At 38.1% G+C, this 15,345-nt stretch overlaps 1 protein-coding gene, 1 long non-coding RNA gene and 1 pseudogene across 5 annotated transcripts; all 3 read left to right on the forward strand.

The window, feature by feature from the left end:
* Positions 1 to 1,617: 1,617 nt before the first annotated feature.
* On the forward strand, positions 1,618 to 3,331 carry LOC105557764. Its single transcript, XR_001008629.1, has 2 exons — positions 1,618 to 1,983; positions 2,082 to 3,331. It is a non-coding gene; the product is annotated as an uncharacterized LOC105557764 (long non-coding RNA).
* Positions 3,332 to 4,489: 1,158 nt separating this feature from the next.
* LOC105557765 (myeloid differentiation primary response protein MyD88) lies at positions 4,490 to 8,569 on the forward strand. 4 transcript variants are annotated; one of them, XM_012005090.1, is made up of 8 exons: positions 4,490 to 4,641; positions 5,098 to 5,331; positions 6,448 to 6,644; positions 6,770 to 6,865; positions 6,990 to 7,117; positions 7,429 to 7,597; positions 7,678 to 7,831; positions 7,909 to 8,569. In XM_012005090.1, the coding sequence occupies exons 2-8, from the start codon at positions 5,216 to 5,218 to the stop codon at positions 8,330 to 8,332; spliced, it is 1,284 nt and encodes a 427-aa protein (XP_011860480.1). In that variant the 5' UTR covers positions 4,490 to 4,641; positions 5,098 to 5,215; the 3' UTR covers positions 8,333 to 8,569. The 4 variants fall into 4 exon arrangements, with proteins under 4 accessions (XP_011860480.1, XP_011860479.1, XP_011860482.1 ...); XM_012005089.1 differs by having other exon boundaries at positions 5,117 to 5,331; XM_012005092.1 differs by lacking the exon at positions 4,490 to 4,641 and adding an exon at positions 4,677 to 4,724 and having other exon boundaries at positions 5,117 to 5,331.
* A 4,420-nt stretch (positions 8,570 to 12,989) lies between these two features.
* LOC105557766 overlaps positions 12,990 to 15,345 on the forward strand; it is a 9,167-nt pseudogene continuing 6,811 nt past the window's right edge.

Consider the following 15,345-nt stretch of genomic DNA (forward strand, 5'->3'; position numbering starts at 1 on the left):
ATACCATGAGATACCAAGAGGACAGAAAAGGAGAGCACTCTCGCCCCCCCCTTACCGCAAATTTAACAGCCCCCTTGCCCGTTCTCCCACTTCTTGCTCGGTCCAGAGATTCTTAGGTCCATGGGTGAGCGTTTTTGCGGTGGAAACACTAACCCCAATGTTTCCACCGCAAAATCGCTCACCCCAACCCGACTCTGACCCGACTCTAGCCCGACTCTGACCCTCGGTGGAACAGCAGTCATTGGCGATACGCAGGTTACGCTACGCAACTTAGGCTGGATTCACATGGAGCGTAAGTTGCGTAGCGTAACCTGCGTATCGCCAATCACAGGACTAGTTCAACGGAATTATTGAAACGGTTCTATCAGCATGATCCTGTGATTGGTGATACGCAGGTTACGCTACGCAACTTACGCTCCATGTGAAAGCACCCTCACTCTGATTGGTCGGATTGGTCTTTCAATCTAATCCCAATCTCAATCCGTATTAAGCCCGTATCAGACTACGGATTGAGATTGGGATTAGATTGAAATTTGACCAATCAGAGTAAAAGTTACTGAACTTAAGATTAGTAAACTTTACTGTAGGCTTGTTTTCTGTTGCTGCACTGGTGAACTAGTGCAATAAGTTAGAGTAGGACAAGTATATTTTTTCTCATTCTAGCTTACTGCACTAGTTCACCAGTGCAGCAATAGAAAACCATAGACTTCTATAGACGGAATGTTAGCTACGACTCTGGGCAAGAGGGGTTCTGATATTCGGGGCGCGGAGGCACTCATCTGACATCGACTCTTTCCGGTGAGATTCGGTAATATTTGGTTCACATTTCCAATCCCCATCCAGGATCATCCCCACTCCAAGTTGGAGGGGATGATTCGTTCGGCCACGCGCGCGCGCTCGCTCGCACACAAGCAACGCGCCGTATATACGTGTGCACACGTATTGGAAATGTGAACCGAATATTACCGAATCTCACCGGAAAGAGTCGAAGTCAGACGAGTGATCCCCTTACCGCGATTATCAGTTACCCCTCGTAAAAGGGTCCGTCTATAGAAGTCTATGTAGAAAACAAGCCTTATGATTGGTTAAATTTCAATCTAATCCCAATCCCAATCCGTAGTCTGATACGGGCTTTAGTCTGATACGGGCTTAACGATGCCGTTTCAAGAGACTGTTTTGAGCGCCTTTTTACGGCCATTTTTACTTCTGGAACTATTTTGCTATGCATCTTCGTTTCGTGTCAAAATTACATTAAAATGTCACGTAAAAAAGGACGAATATTTCTAGAGTTATGCACGGAGAAGCAGATTATGAGGCAATCGACATGAATTAAATTCATATTATTTTTTCCGGTTGGTACACTCAATGGCTGTGTTCTCCATAAGTTAGCGCTTTAAGTGCTTTATGCTGATTGGGTAGATCTAGAAGAATAGCTCTATTTCAGCACAGATCTGAAAGTATAATCCAATGAACGCAAAGCGCTTAGCAAGCGCTAACTTCTGCTGGACACAGGCAATGTGATTCGATGTAAATGCACACGTATTAAAGCATTGGTAAAAACGTGCCACGAGGGAAAGCATGTTGTCTCTTTCTAAAATGTACACTTCTGCAGCCACAATGCGCAGTCTATATATACTATGTCTATGGCCTGCACACTGCATTGCTCGCGCTACTTCGTTATCGGCACTGCGTGCACTCCGTGTATATTATCCCGTGGATTATTTGCACTGTATCGACACTACAGGCTCAAATACATATACACCGGAGATTGCGACCATTAGAATTGGACCAAATTGGACCAACCGTGTGATCTTAATCCGTTCTGTTCTGGCGCAACAGCAAGATTACGCGCTCACACACGTGCGCCTGTGCGCGCATCATGACGGGACCGCTCGCGCGCGCGTGTATGTGCGAAGGGTCAAGCCTCGGAGGTCGGAGGAGAACTGTCAAGGGTGGATGTTAAAAACAGAGGACGATAGTGCGGTTAGTACCGTCACGATGACGTTGTGCAAATCCGATTCTTTCGCGCGATCCAACTTTTCAGAGCGAGAGAGATTTCACGGGAATTTTAATTGATATAGAATATAGATACGGCGATGCGGGACGTTGACCGCCGACGTGAGAAGCCGCTCATCGAGAAGTAGACTGTCCGATTGCCTCGAGGAACATGGACCGCGTCCCGGATGACCGAGGACTTGTGCCTCTCGCCGTTTAGACCCGACGTGCACTCGAGCGTGTACCACGCAGCCGGAGCCAAATCACGTCCGAAGGTCCCGATCGAAGGATGCGAAGGATGCCTACTGACATTTTCCTGGGAAACAGTGGCACCCTTCATCGCTCCTTGATGTTCATACTGAAGCTCGGCTGGCAGTCCAGATTCCGCTTGCCCGTGCTCCTGGTCATCGTCTTCGTCGCCATGGACTACAGGCTGCAGCTGGAGATCGAATTCGGGGACAACGCGGACCAACACGATGACCTGTGATCCGATACGGGCGAGATCAGATAGATTGTAATATACATGTGGCGTGTGAGATTCTAGTTTCTACTTCAATCGTAAGGTAGAAACGCGTATTGGATCAGAGCCCCGTATTGGATCGTAGCGTTGATTGTTGACGATTTATTGTCAACATTTACAAAAGATATTCAACTCGCGATTACAACGTTGCACTCTTGGGGAGTACTTGTTGAGACTATTAGCACTCGGACTTGCCAGACTGACGTATGCATTTGAATTAATTTAAGAAACTTTTATATAATTCTACTTATAATACATTGTTCTATCTTATAATATACATATGTGTCTTACAACGTATTTATATCATGAATTGTATATTGTCCAAATTAAACTGATAAGCGTAATTTTATGTAATTTTGTTATAAATATTTGTAATAGATAATAGACGCAGGAAGATTGACTTTCAGAAAAGCTTCTGAGAAGTAAAGTTCAGATTTTGTTTAATCTATTAAGAAAAGAAGTGAGTGCAAGTAGCAGAGTTTAATGGGAGCTTATGAAATACATGAAACTACACGAAAGGAGACACCGGGGGGCATCTTTGACTTTCTATTGCTGCGACCATTTCCATTTATAAACTTGGTGATTATTCAGCAGAAAATAAAAACAAATATAGAAAGTTTATGAAATTTACTTGTTACGTGCAAAAATGAAATGCCGAAAACATGATACGGATATATCTTTATAAAAATTAGAATGTAAGGCGTGTATGCATAAGTTGGCAACTTGTTTTGTAATTACTTCGAGCGTATTGTAAATTGCTTGTATGATAACAGTTGTGTTATGAATAAATAAACAGGAGACCATTTATTTTTTAGATATCGTGCATTACAGGTTCTTTTCCTTCATTTTTTAAAAAGTGAAACATACTTTTTTTCATTTGTTACACCATAGTGCACAACTAGTAGGTCCACTCGGTCATTTGTTTCATTTTGCGTCGATTCTTCTGCGCATCCGACATTGTTCTGGGCAGACCAATGAGAGAAAAGTTGTATGTGGGGTAATGTGGCTTTGATTAGTACATGCGCGTATGTACAGCCAAATTGTGTATGAGATATATCCATACCATAACTGTATCGTATAATTCTATGTGATTATATCTATATATAAAAAATACTTAAGAGAGATCGGAGAAAACTAACAATTCTTGTATAGCTTGCACTAGCTTCTCGGCCATTACAAAATACTTAAACCATCAGGTATTTTCGGATCATTCAATTGATCCGTGTCGACTCGGATCAGATCTTTTGCCGGCTTGCCACTTGCTTATACTAACTTATACTCTCTGGTATTTAGAAATCATCCCACGTTAGTATGGTAAGAAATTATAATAATGGTGTAATGTTACTGCATATTAGATGTGTACATACATTGGGTAAATATTTTGTAATCCTCTTTGTTCTAACACTATTCCCCTTGAATTCATAAAATTTACATTTATTGAATTCGAGATGAATACTTGAAGAAGTTGTCAGGAAAACGATTTATGGTGCATGTAACTTCCTCTGTCACTCTTATTGTATTCTTCTATGAATTCCTACAGAATTACAATTCAGAAAAAAGAAAACTTAAAGAATACTTAATTGTGAATTCAGTGTGCTATCTGGGATACTATTGTTAACTTCGATAGAAATATTAATATTTGTAAAAAAATTTTAATTAGGAACAACAAATTATATAGAATCAAATAGATGAAGTATAATAGAAATTTTGCTTCGTTCGATTGAATTTAAATACCGATTAAGTGAAGAATAATTTGGTCGCAATTGCCGTAAAAACTTTGTGATGTCCAAATTGAAAGTATTATCTGCAAGTTAAACATCGGCACTGTCTACACGCATTTATAAAATAAGATCTGTAAAGCAGAACGAGAAAAGGAGTACGAATTCAACGTAAAGTCGGAGCATACGTGTAAATTTGGCAGCAGATCTTTTCGTCACACGGTCATTTAAATCGCCATTTAAATCGTCACTTCCGGGGTAGGGATCGCGCGGAGCGTTGGCGATCATCCTGTGAATTTCCAGAGAGTATCCAGGAGTGAGATTAACTAGTCCGTAGCTTTTAACAGACGCGTGCATAGTGAAAAGGAGAGAGAGATCCGTCAACAGGTGTTGGAAGCCTCGTTCAACGTACGTTAATCGCGACGAACGATCGTCGGAGCAACTCGGATGCGTCGTCTGCAATGCGTGGAGTAAGCCTGGTGTTGTAAGGAGTAAGAATCATAACCTTAAAGGCTGGTCTACAATACATGGAGTAAGCTGGAGTAAGGAGTAGGAGTAAGGAAATAAAATGGATTTATTTCCTTACTCCTACTCCTTACTCCAGTTTACTCCAGCTTACTCCATGTATTGTAGACCAGCCTTTAGCTTTTGATGTAAGGAAGCTAAAATACAGGCATCTTTTTAAATATTTGTAACACTGGCCGATGGCGTTCAGACTCGCCGAGAGTGAACGTAGGAGCTCAAGTAGGAGTGAGAAATAAAATTGATCTATTTCCTTACTCCTACTCCTTACTCCGTGCACTGTAGACGACGCAGGAGAGCCGATCGTGGCAATGATAAATTGTCGCGACAAACGCGTTTCAGATCAACAATTCTGGTACAGTTACAGCCGTGATAGCAACAGCTTCGTCGAGGTACTGTAAGGCGCAGTGTCTTGATGCAACAAATCCATTTAAATAAAGGATAGAGAAAAAGGGTCAAGATGACAATTGACTTGTCGACCGTGCCGCTTATCGCGGCCACTGTTACGAGTAGACAAGCTATCGCAACAATGTTGAACCCCCAGACAATTTTGCTGAGTGACAGCGGCATGTTGAGGTATGCGCTCGCTCGCGACTTTAAGGCCCGGTCTACAATGAGTCGTTAGTCGTTAGTCAGAAGTCGCAACTATATGTTGATCCTTTTCCTTTCTGAGTGGAAGAAAAAGGACCGACATATAGTTCCGACTTCTGACTAACGACTAACAACTCATTGTAGACCAGGCCTAAGACTACCAGTCTACAATGAGTTGTTAGTCGCTAGTCAGAAGTCAGAACTATATGTCGGTTTTTTCATCCATCCAGAAAGGAAAAGGAAATCAACATGTATTTCCAACTTTTGACTAACGACTAACAACTCATTGTAGACCAGGCCATAAAGCCTGATCTACACTGTGTTCTTTGACTCGTATTTTGTATCCTCTTTTATCGATGAAAGCGTCTTTAAAAGTGTTCAGATAGCCAGTATGCTCGAGCAATGTATGATAATAAAATGCCAGCAAGTGATGCTAACTCTTCGCTAGGAATGTGAATTCAATGTTCGAGTGATTTAAGTACAGCTAGCGTAATGTTAACATATTGTCGCAGTTAAGTGCACAGTTAAAGAGAGAACACATCGAGTGGGCATATACTGTTAACGAATAATTAGCCCACATTGTTTTCAATTTTCTAACAGATGTACACATATTATATCTAATACTAGCATAATGTTTGAATCATGCAAATGTTTCATTTCCGACATCAAATGCTAGCAAACAACAGCGCAATAGACGATACAGATGTATTGCAAGAGGTTAACACTTTTGTCAGCAACATGAAAACGACTCGTGCTCACACTGGCTATCTGGGTGGCTTATAGCCAATCAGAAGGCTTATTAGCCTTTTAGCGGCATTTTTATTGATAAAAGAGGATTCGGAATACGGGCCAATGTGTCTAGAGACACTTGATTTTGTAGCCAATAAATACGTTTAAAAAGATTTGTGTAAGTTGATAAATTGTACATTATACAATCGTACATTGTTGACAAGTTTTTTTAAGTGTTTTGATTTGCTTATGTAAAATAGAGTGTTCCCAGATGCAAAGAGCGCATTGTCGATCAAGCTTTATCGACACAAATGTGCCCTTTCAAGAGTATCATATATGTATATGGTAATTAATTTATAAACGATTTATAAGGGACTGGAGAGGCCTGGCGGATCAGTTGGAATTTAGTGCAGACGTCATGTCGCTGCTAATGACACACTCCAACCCGACGAACCACATGTTGACGTTGTTGGAGAAAAGTAAAAAAGATGTTACGATAAAAAGGTTTCAAACCATAATGGAACAGATGGACAGATGGGACGTTATTGACGACACCGAAGCTTTGTTCCGTACGTATTGTTAAGACAAAAAAAGGAGTAACTTGTAATTACAGTTTAATAAAAATGTATAACAGTTATATAAATATAGAAATCTTGTGTGTGATCGTAATCGTCGTCTGAATTTATTGATACAGAGAGTGACGCCAAAAGATATCTGGAGCATCAGCAGAGAGCGCAAGAGTCAGCTGATCCGATAGACAAATGTGCAGATGAAGAGATACTTACATCAGGTTTGTTCTGAAGAATTCAGAATCGATAATACTTTAGTTTGGATCATCCTGTGCAATATAAATTTATGAAGTGCTTCGCGTGTATAATTGTATGTGACGACATTTGCTTGTATGTTTCCTACAGGCGATATTCATAGGTTAAGGAAAGGTTTAAAGACGCAATATTATGACGCATTCCTTCTGTACGCTGAAGAAGACATTGATTTTGTGAATGTAATAATAGAGAAGCTCGAAACGCAATCCAACCTGAAGGTATTGCAGATAAATCTACATAATGTAGAAAGGAAAGTCCTTTATTATGAAATAGCCTTCTAATATAAGATAGCGAAGTTTCTGCTAAATTAATAGGCGTCATCTGTTGGTCCTACTATGAATTCATTGCTCTTGGGGTGAAATCCATTTAGTGGAAAATTGATTGTTAGATCGTGTAATCGTAAAAAGAAAAAGATTTGTGATTGAATTCGGACACCTACTATCTCATATTAGAATTTCATAATAGAGGACCTTTCTCTACGTCTTTTTACAAAGGTTTTGGTAAAATAAAACTGCGTTATTGTTTTCAGTTGTGTTTGAAAGACCGGGATTTGGTTGCCGGTATAGAATTCGAGCAAGAGGCAATAATGAAGTTAATATCCGAGCGATGCAATAGACTGCTTGTTATAGTATCGCCGAGCTTTCTGAAAAGCTCGGCAAACAAGTTTTTCCTGAATTATACTCAAGCTTTAAGTATCGGTATGTTTCACATTATACCTCTTTCGAAACTGAATTCCATATAAGTGCTGTGTTCTAAAAAAAACTATATTTTTCTTTAGAAAAGCGACAGAGAAAAATTATACCGTGCATATACAAGAGCTGTGAATTGCCAATTCAACTGAAATACATATTTCATTTGGATTATAATCGTAGAGGATTGTATGATTTCTGGGGCAAATTACGTGATTCCATACAATCTGCTGTTGCCACGAGGTAACGTAACTCTTGTTCCATTTGATTCACATTAATTTTTTTTTAAAACGCAAGTGATACAATTATTAATTTCACAGTAGTTCAACTCAAATGGGAAATAGCAGTACAATACAAGAAACTACGGAAGTAAAGAAAATTTTATCCGATAAGTGCAGTGACATATCGTATATTAGTGAAAAAGCAAATGAAGCATTAAAATATCCAGAACAGAAGGATGCAAATTGTCACAGTGAGATTATCGCAGAATCAAGTGATATAAAAGCCGCAAATATCAGTGGTAAAAAGAATAAGACATTCCTACGATGGGAAAAAATTACCTCAAAGTGGAAGACGAAGCAAACGAAGCAAACTGACGAGTTAAATACAGAGACAATTGTGCAAAAGCTGCCATCGTTAGATAATTTAGACAGCTTAAATTTGTCAGATACTCACATACATCGAAAGAAGAAGAAAAATTTACTTAACAAATTTATGAAGAAAAAAACTGCCCTAAAGACTTGACGAAACATTTTATTTGGATAAAACCTTGTATATACATTACATTAAATCCTATTTTTTATATTTCTATGTGTACAGAGGGAAAAAGTATATTTAATTAAACGTTTACGGCATAATAGATATAGGTGCTACATACTGCAATAATTAAATAACATGACAGTCGTATATGTTACCACCCAGATAGCACACTGAATTCACAAAGTATTCTTTAAGTTTTCTTTTTTCTGAATTGTAATTCTTTAGGAATTCATAGAAGAATACAATAAGAGTGACAGGAAGTTACATGCACCATAAATCGTTTTCCTGACAACTTCTTAAAGTATTCATCTCGAATTCAACAAATGTAAACTTTATGAATTCAAGGGGAATAGTGTTAGAACAAAGAGGATTACAAAATATTTACCCAATGTATGTACACATCTAATATGCAGTAACATTACACCATTATTATAATTTCTCACTCAACAGTGAGATACTCTCAACCGAAGCTCGTTGACAATCGGATGATTCTTCCGTTTCGGTTCTCGTCGTTCGATTCTTTCTTTTACACAATAGAACTATTGCACAAAATTAATTGCACATAACGTTACGCACACAAAATATTGCACGTGGTAACACGCTGCACAAGAACGTCCGGATGGCGGTTAGCGAATGACAAATAATTCCTCATAAATTCTTAAAGTATTCACAGTACTGAATCGCGAAGTATTCATTATAATGAACTTCAGAAGAATATACTTCAAGACGAACTGATTGAGACTAATTCTTCAAGAATTCTTCAGATATTCATTTTTCTAATTCTGTATGTTTTCTTTAAAATGAATTCTCTATGAACTTATGTTCATCTTTATGCTATCTGGGCAGACGGTTGTGAAGTTAGGAATAGTTTAGTTTAATCCCAGAAAACATTTTGCACTCAAACATCTAGCATTAACGACGTACTAGGATAGGATGCTTGCGTCGTGGAGCCCTTTTCGTACGTAAGTTAGATATATGCGCGCAAAATTATACGTTAACGCATGAGCTAACCACTTGCGTGCAAAAGCACAGACTAAACATATCTTATAATCAAGCAAAACTCAAGCAAATATCGTACAAGTTTGCATACACAAGACAAGCAAAATCTTCGCGCAAGAATTGTTATCTGGGATATTGTGAAATGATGTAACAGTGCTGTCTTGCGAGAGTTGAATTAGTATTCATAGTCAGATCTTATATATTCAAGATCTTTAGTCTCTTAGGAGTATCTTTAGATACTCTGTAACCTATGACATATTCCATACAGCATTTTTAGATACATTCAAGACGGTCTTGAATATACACAGACCTTCGACATCGATACCGTTAAATTGATATCGAATCGACGTCGAATTTGACAATGTAGATTTGACACCGTTTTGACGAACATCATTTATTCTCACTTGGTAAGATGATCTGACTATGAATACCGGCCTGAGATTATTGACCAAATGTTGTATTATACTCTGAAGTAATGGCCTGAAACATTACCACGTGATACCTTGATGCCTTCTGAGCACACAAGCTTCAATGTTATTTGAAAACATCGGCGCATTGTCCGATGGTTTGCAAATAGAACATTTACATCAAATTGATAGCTTTATGAAATAGAAAATATATGTTACGATTTGTAAGTTTTATTGTTAACAAATAAATTTAATCATATTTTTACTTCCTAATTACATTTACTATTATTTTGGTCCCTTATTAGACATTATTACATACCATTCTTACGTTATATTCTAAAGTAACGCTCTGAAAACTAACCTTGTAGAGGCCCTCCACCACCCCCGCCTATTCCAGTCGGAAAATTAATTCACAATCTCAATCTTGGGACAAAATCAATTTTCTCGGAATTTATCAATAATGCCTCATAAACTAATGATCCGAGATAAGCCATTCTTATCTCGTTAGAAGCGCTGGAATCTTAGCTTTCTAACGAGATCAGGATCATCTTGCTACGATTTTTCTGTGCGAAGTTATTGACGATTATATCGACTCGCGATCTCTTAATCCCGAGACAGCAGCAGCAGACGCCGCGTATACGCGGCGTCTCGCGCGGCATCTCGCGCGGCAATGTTTACTACCGAACAGATGTGCGTCGTATGTTTTTATGCCAGTTTTTTGGGGACGTAGTAAGCTCGCGTACTACTTGCGTAAAACTCACGCGGCCTTCAGACATGAATGGTGCGCGCGCGCCCGATTTTTAAAACGTTATACTCGGCGAAAAATCGACGTAGCGACACGAACCAAAAACCAATCTTCTTCGTTTCGCATGCCGCAGCTGTCTACGTTGAGTATGTATGCTCTTATCATGAAACTTACATATGACAATGGAGTAAAAAGTAAAATGTGAAATATAAATTATACGTATAACTACTAAATATAAAATGTTGCTGACAACCCAGATAGCATAAAGATGAACATAAGTTCATAGAGAATTCATTTTAAAGAAAACATACAGAATTAGAAAAATGAATATCTGAAGAATTCTTGAAGAATTAGTCTCAATCAGTTCGTCTTGAAGTATTCTTCTGAAGTTCATTATAATGAATACTTCGCAAGTATTCGCTAACCGCCATCCGGACGTTCTTGTGCAGCGTGTTACCACGTGCAATATTTTGTGTGCGTAACGTTATGTGCAATTAATTTTGTGCAATAGTTCTATTGTGTAAAAGAAAGAATCGAACGACGAGAACCGAAACGGAAGAATTATCCGATTGTCAACGAGCTTCGGTTGAGAGTATCTCACTGTTGAGTGAGAAATTATAATAATGGTGTAATGTTACTGCATATTAGATGTGTACATACATTGGGTAAATATTTTGTAATCCTCTTTGTTCTAACACTATTCCCCTTGAATTCATAAAGTTTACATTTATTGAATTCGAGATGAATACTTGAAGAAGTTGTCAGGAAAACGATTTATGGTGCATGTAACTTCCTCTGTCACTCTTATTGTATTCTTCTATGAATTCCTAAAGAATTACAATTCAGAAAAAAGAAAACTTAAAGAATACTTTGTGAATTCAGTGTGCTATCTGGGAAGTTATGTTAGACTGTACAGCAAGTTTATTAAAGTTTGATTTTTTATCATTAATCATCCCATTTTATTGACATGCTTTATTTCTACTAGCACTTTGGTATAATTAAATGTGTCAAGTTTTGTATTAAACTTGTATACTTTTTGCCGGCAAAATTTGTAGCACACACTGTTCTGGATATTCACTAGAAAATTATTTAAACATTCTTTTGTACATACAAGATTGCTCCGTTTATATCGAACAACCAGTACGATTGCATTCTGATCAAATTAAACTTTGCATTGTTGTAATTATAAATAAACTAATACCTCTTTTTTTATTTGAATTAAAATTTTATTCAATAAAAACAGACCAACTTGTAGAGGCCCTCCACCACCCTCGCCGATTTTGATCGGCGGTCCTCTCTTTCTTTACAATTTGGTTTTAGGTATTAACGGAGCAATCTTGTACAATTACAAAAGTACTTAGAAATCATATAAAAAAATGAAAACTTTTTGTAAATGCACATGTGTTAAAAATTAGAAGACACAAGAAAGGCAAATAGAATTTTGTCAAAAGTTTTGATACAAACACAGAGTGTGCGAAGTTTATACGGTGTTAAATATTGTTTAAGTAAAATAACAGTATTGAATCAATAGTATTGAATTTCTAAATTAACGTGCATTTCAAGAAACCCAAGGTCTCGAATTCTTCTTCATAGCGTAAAGAGAAAATTTTTTATTTTAATAAGTATAAAATAAATTTATTTTGATAAGTTAATTATTTAAAATTTTCGCTTCGTCAATGGCAACTTGTTACAATCGGCAATGAACGATTTTGTGGTTATACGCGAGCGATTTAATAAGGATTTAATAGGGGTCTTTTTAATTTTGCACATATGCGAGAATATGTAGAGAAGATAACAATATAGCCCACCCGAATTTTGACAAATAAGAAAAAAATCAACTCATTTCGTACATCACCTTACTTAGGTATGTACTCCATCAAAGTGGCCAATATTGACCACTTACCGCGTCGTTGGGCCAGATTGGACCTACCTTTCGTCGTTCCTGGCCATGCAGTCTGGTCATTTTGACCAGAGATCAAGAAGGAAGAAAACTCCTTCCATAGTCGGTTTATTATCGTCACCGACAGATATTTCGTATGGGTCGAATTATATGCGAGTGTCGATTGTATCAAAATGCACGGCCACGAGAAGTTAATCAAAGAAGAAAATTAATTAAAAAATTGTGCCGTATAAAACTAATCAAATCGACTTTTACTTTCGTTATTTATTCGAGAATATAGATAATGACTGTCTCTTCGTGATTCAATTTTTAAATTCGAAATTCAAGTATACATATAGAATTCATTAAAGCAGTGTTCATTGTAAAAACTAATATTACAAAATATCAGTAATTCTTATGCGTGTCAAACTTTATTTGGCTAAATGTTTAAGTGATTAACGCGCGAAAGATTTTCCGCAAAAGATCTTCGCGAGAATAAAGTTTTAGAAAATTTTTTATTGTTCTTGTTTTCTAATCATTATTTCGAAATGATGGAATTACGAAATAAAACGACTGAAAAATACACTGGAAGAGAGATTACTTTTACACAAAATGAAAAATAACATTTACCGTAAAGTTGCTCCGCCGGTGCCCGATGCCCTTCCTGGACCTCCTCCTCAACTCGATAACAGGTGTGCCTCCTCCGGCATACTCGTGAAAACACAAAGATCGTTCGTGAGATTTGACACTCCCGATTTCAAAACTCACGTGAAAGTATTCTGTAATTTCGTCAAGTTCGCCTCCACTTCGAGTCGACGAGTAAGGTGAGACGCACGGTATCCATAAACGAAATCACTTTAACGCGAGTCCCAAAAACTGCCGAATCTCGGAAGTGTGGCTGTCGACGGGAATTGACATTTAACGAATACTTGTTCCTCAAATGAGCTTTGAAAAGTCTTCAGTTCGATTATATAAACGGCACTCCCGAACGCGACGAAAATGGAAACTTTGTGTTGTACGCGCACTTTATAATTGTTGGAAAGATTGGTAAATCTACAGAATAGGGCCTTTTCCGAATGTTGATATTTTCTTGCGGTTTTCTTGGTAAAAACCTTTGTTGTGACTCCGACAGTGATAATCAATCGGGGGAGCCCGAAAAATATGCACCTCGAGTGACCTTTAGAAGGTTTTAGCCGTCTGTCGTACGTCATATGGCAGTACAACATGCGTGGAGACAGTATGTTCCGCCCCCCCCCTGCGGGGGGGCTCCACCTCGTTAAAATATAACTCTACCCAAACTATGTCCGAGGTGTGGAATGGATCTCGCCTCACGTGGAAAGTCGCAAACCCATGTGGAACAGTACAACAAAGCATGCACTTCCACCGTTGTACTTATGTCCTTTCTTTACTTTGCTTTTCTTTTGGCATCTCCACTTCAATTTGTGATTATCAAACGTTGCTGGTTTCTCGCAACTTGAACAAATTACTGATCTTTTAATTACGTTATGTAATTTCAAAAACTCCAATAATTCTTCTGAATTGTTACACATTCGCAAAAAAGATGTTAGCTTCAGAACACAGTCTTCGCAATCCATTGTCACAATCTAAGCACATATGTATCTCTGTTCGTATACTAAGAGAAACTGTCGGTATATTCTCTATTATCCAAATACAGCAGTCAATATCTCGTACTGTTGTTTACATGAAGCCGAGTATAATAACCTATGTAGATTAGTGACGTGCTTTAAACAATTAAATACTTTTAAAGCACGCTACGAACCCATGTGGCATCTCGTTTCGCGCGGAAAGAACGAGCGACGGCTAAAACCTTCTGAAGATCACTCGGGGTGCATATTTTCGCGCCGAATGATAGACTGTTTTCGACCGAGGTGTTCACGACGCTACGATCGTTTAGACATGCATGTTGTCTGGGAAGATAATGGCCGCAACAGTGTTAACGTTGAAGTACAATTGAGTCCCGATTATCCGAGTTAATGTGGATCAGGACCATCTCGGAAAATCAACTCGGATAAACTGGAAAGGAAAAATAAAAAGTAACAAAACGCATTTATCATGTATCATTTCACATTCGGTGAATAAGGATAAAATGATACATAGAATCGTCTAGTTGCTAAAACATGCGCGGTAAGAGGGTAACAGTTCTGATTAAAAATACTTTAAATCCATTTTTATGTCCATTTTTGCATAAAGATATTATTAAAACGTTTTTATTAATATTAAAATTGATAATTAAAAGAATTCTTGGAGATTTAAAATTTTATTTTTGATAATGAAAAAAATTAACTTAGAAAATCATCTTGGTCAAATCGGAACTCGGATGACAGCGGAACGGGGGGCACTGTCACCATAGTTATTTCATTTTACAATTTTCTTATGTGAAAGTACAACTAATATCAAATTGTAATCTAAAAAGGTGCTTCTTGGGTAGAAAATATCATGCTCATTGCAAAAAGCAATTATTGATTATTTCGGAGCTACGTGAACGCGGCCGTGGCAACGCTGAGGCGCGCGGCGACTCACTCACGCACACTAGTAGACGCGTGGCTCACGAACGTGCGTCCGTTTAAAAAGCGATGCGGATTTGCTAATTTTTAAATAATAATAACTACTTTGTGAGGCGTGACTCGAAAAAATGGTTCGGGACTCTTCGACTCAGTTTTTCATGAGAAATATCACTATACATATATAAATGGTGGGCGCGAATTAGAATACACCCTGTATATTGACGGCTGCAGAAAGATCATCGTTTCGTCGGGATGTGAGTTTTGAAGTTAAGAGCTGGTAAATGTCAACTAGTCGACTAATTTATTCACGCAAAGTCCTTCACGGTGTAAACTTTCTCCGGACCAAGGATATGAACATAAAAATTGTAGCTGGGCGTGTGGCAGAGATAGGCGGGGGGGGGGGGGGTTGGCATTCGACTCTACCTTCTTTTACCTTCTACCGT

Source organism: Vollenhovia emeryi, unplaced genomic scaffold, assembly GCF_000949405.1.
Source record: "Vollenhovia emeryi isolate VEMERY1.0 unplaced genomic scaffold, V.emery_V1.0 DF939422.1, whole genome shotgun sequence".
In the NCBI taxonomy this organism is placed as follows: Eukaryota; Metazoa; Arthropoda; class Insecta; order Hymenoptera; family Formicidae; genus Vollenhovia; species Vollenhovia emeryi.

Excerpts from the sequence above, each read along its gene's own strand:
- LOC105557765 (XM_012005090.1), top strand. The coding sequence starts at position 5,216 with ATGACAATTGACTTGTCGACCGTGCCGCTTATCGCGGCCACTGTTACG. Across the intron at positions 5,332-6,447 it reads AGTGACAGCGGCATGTTGAG|GGACTGGAGAGGCCTGGCGG; the intron begins GTATGCGCTCGC and ends ACGATTTATAAG. Across the intron at positions 7,832-7,908 it reads CAATCTGCTGTTGCCACGAG|TAGTTCAACTCAAATGGGAA; the intron begins GTAACGTAACTC and ends TTAATTTCACAG.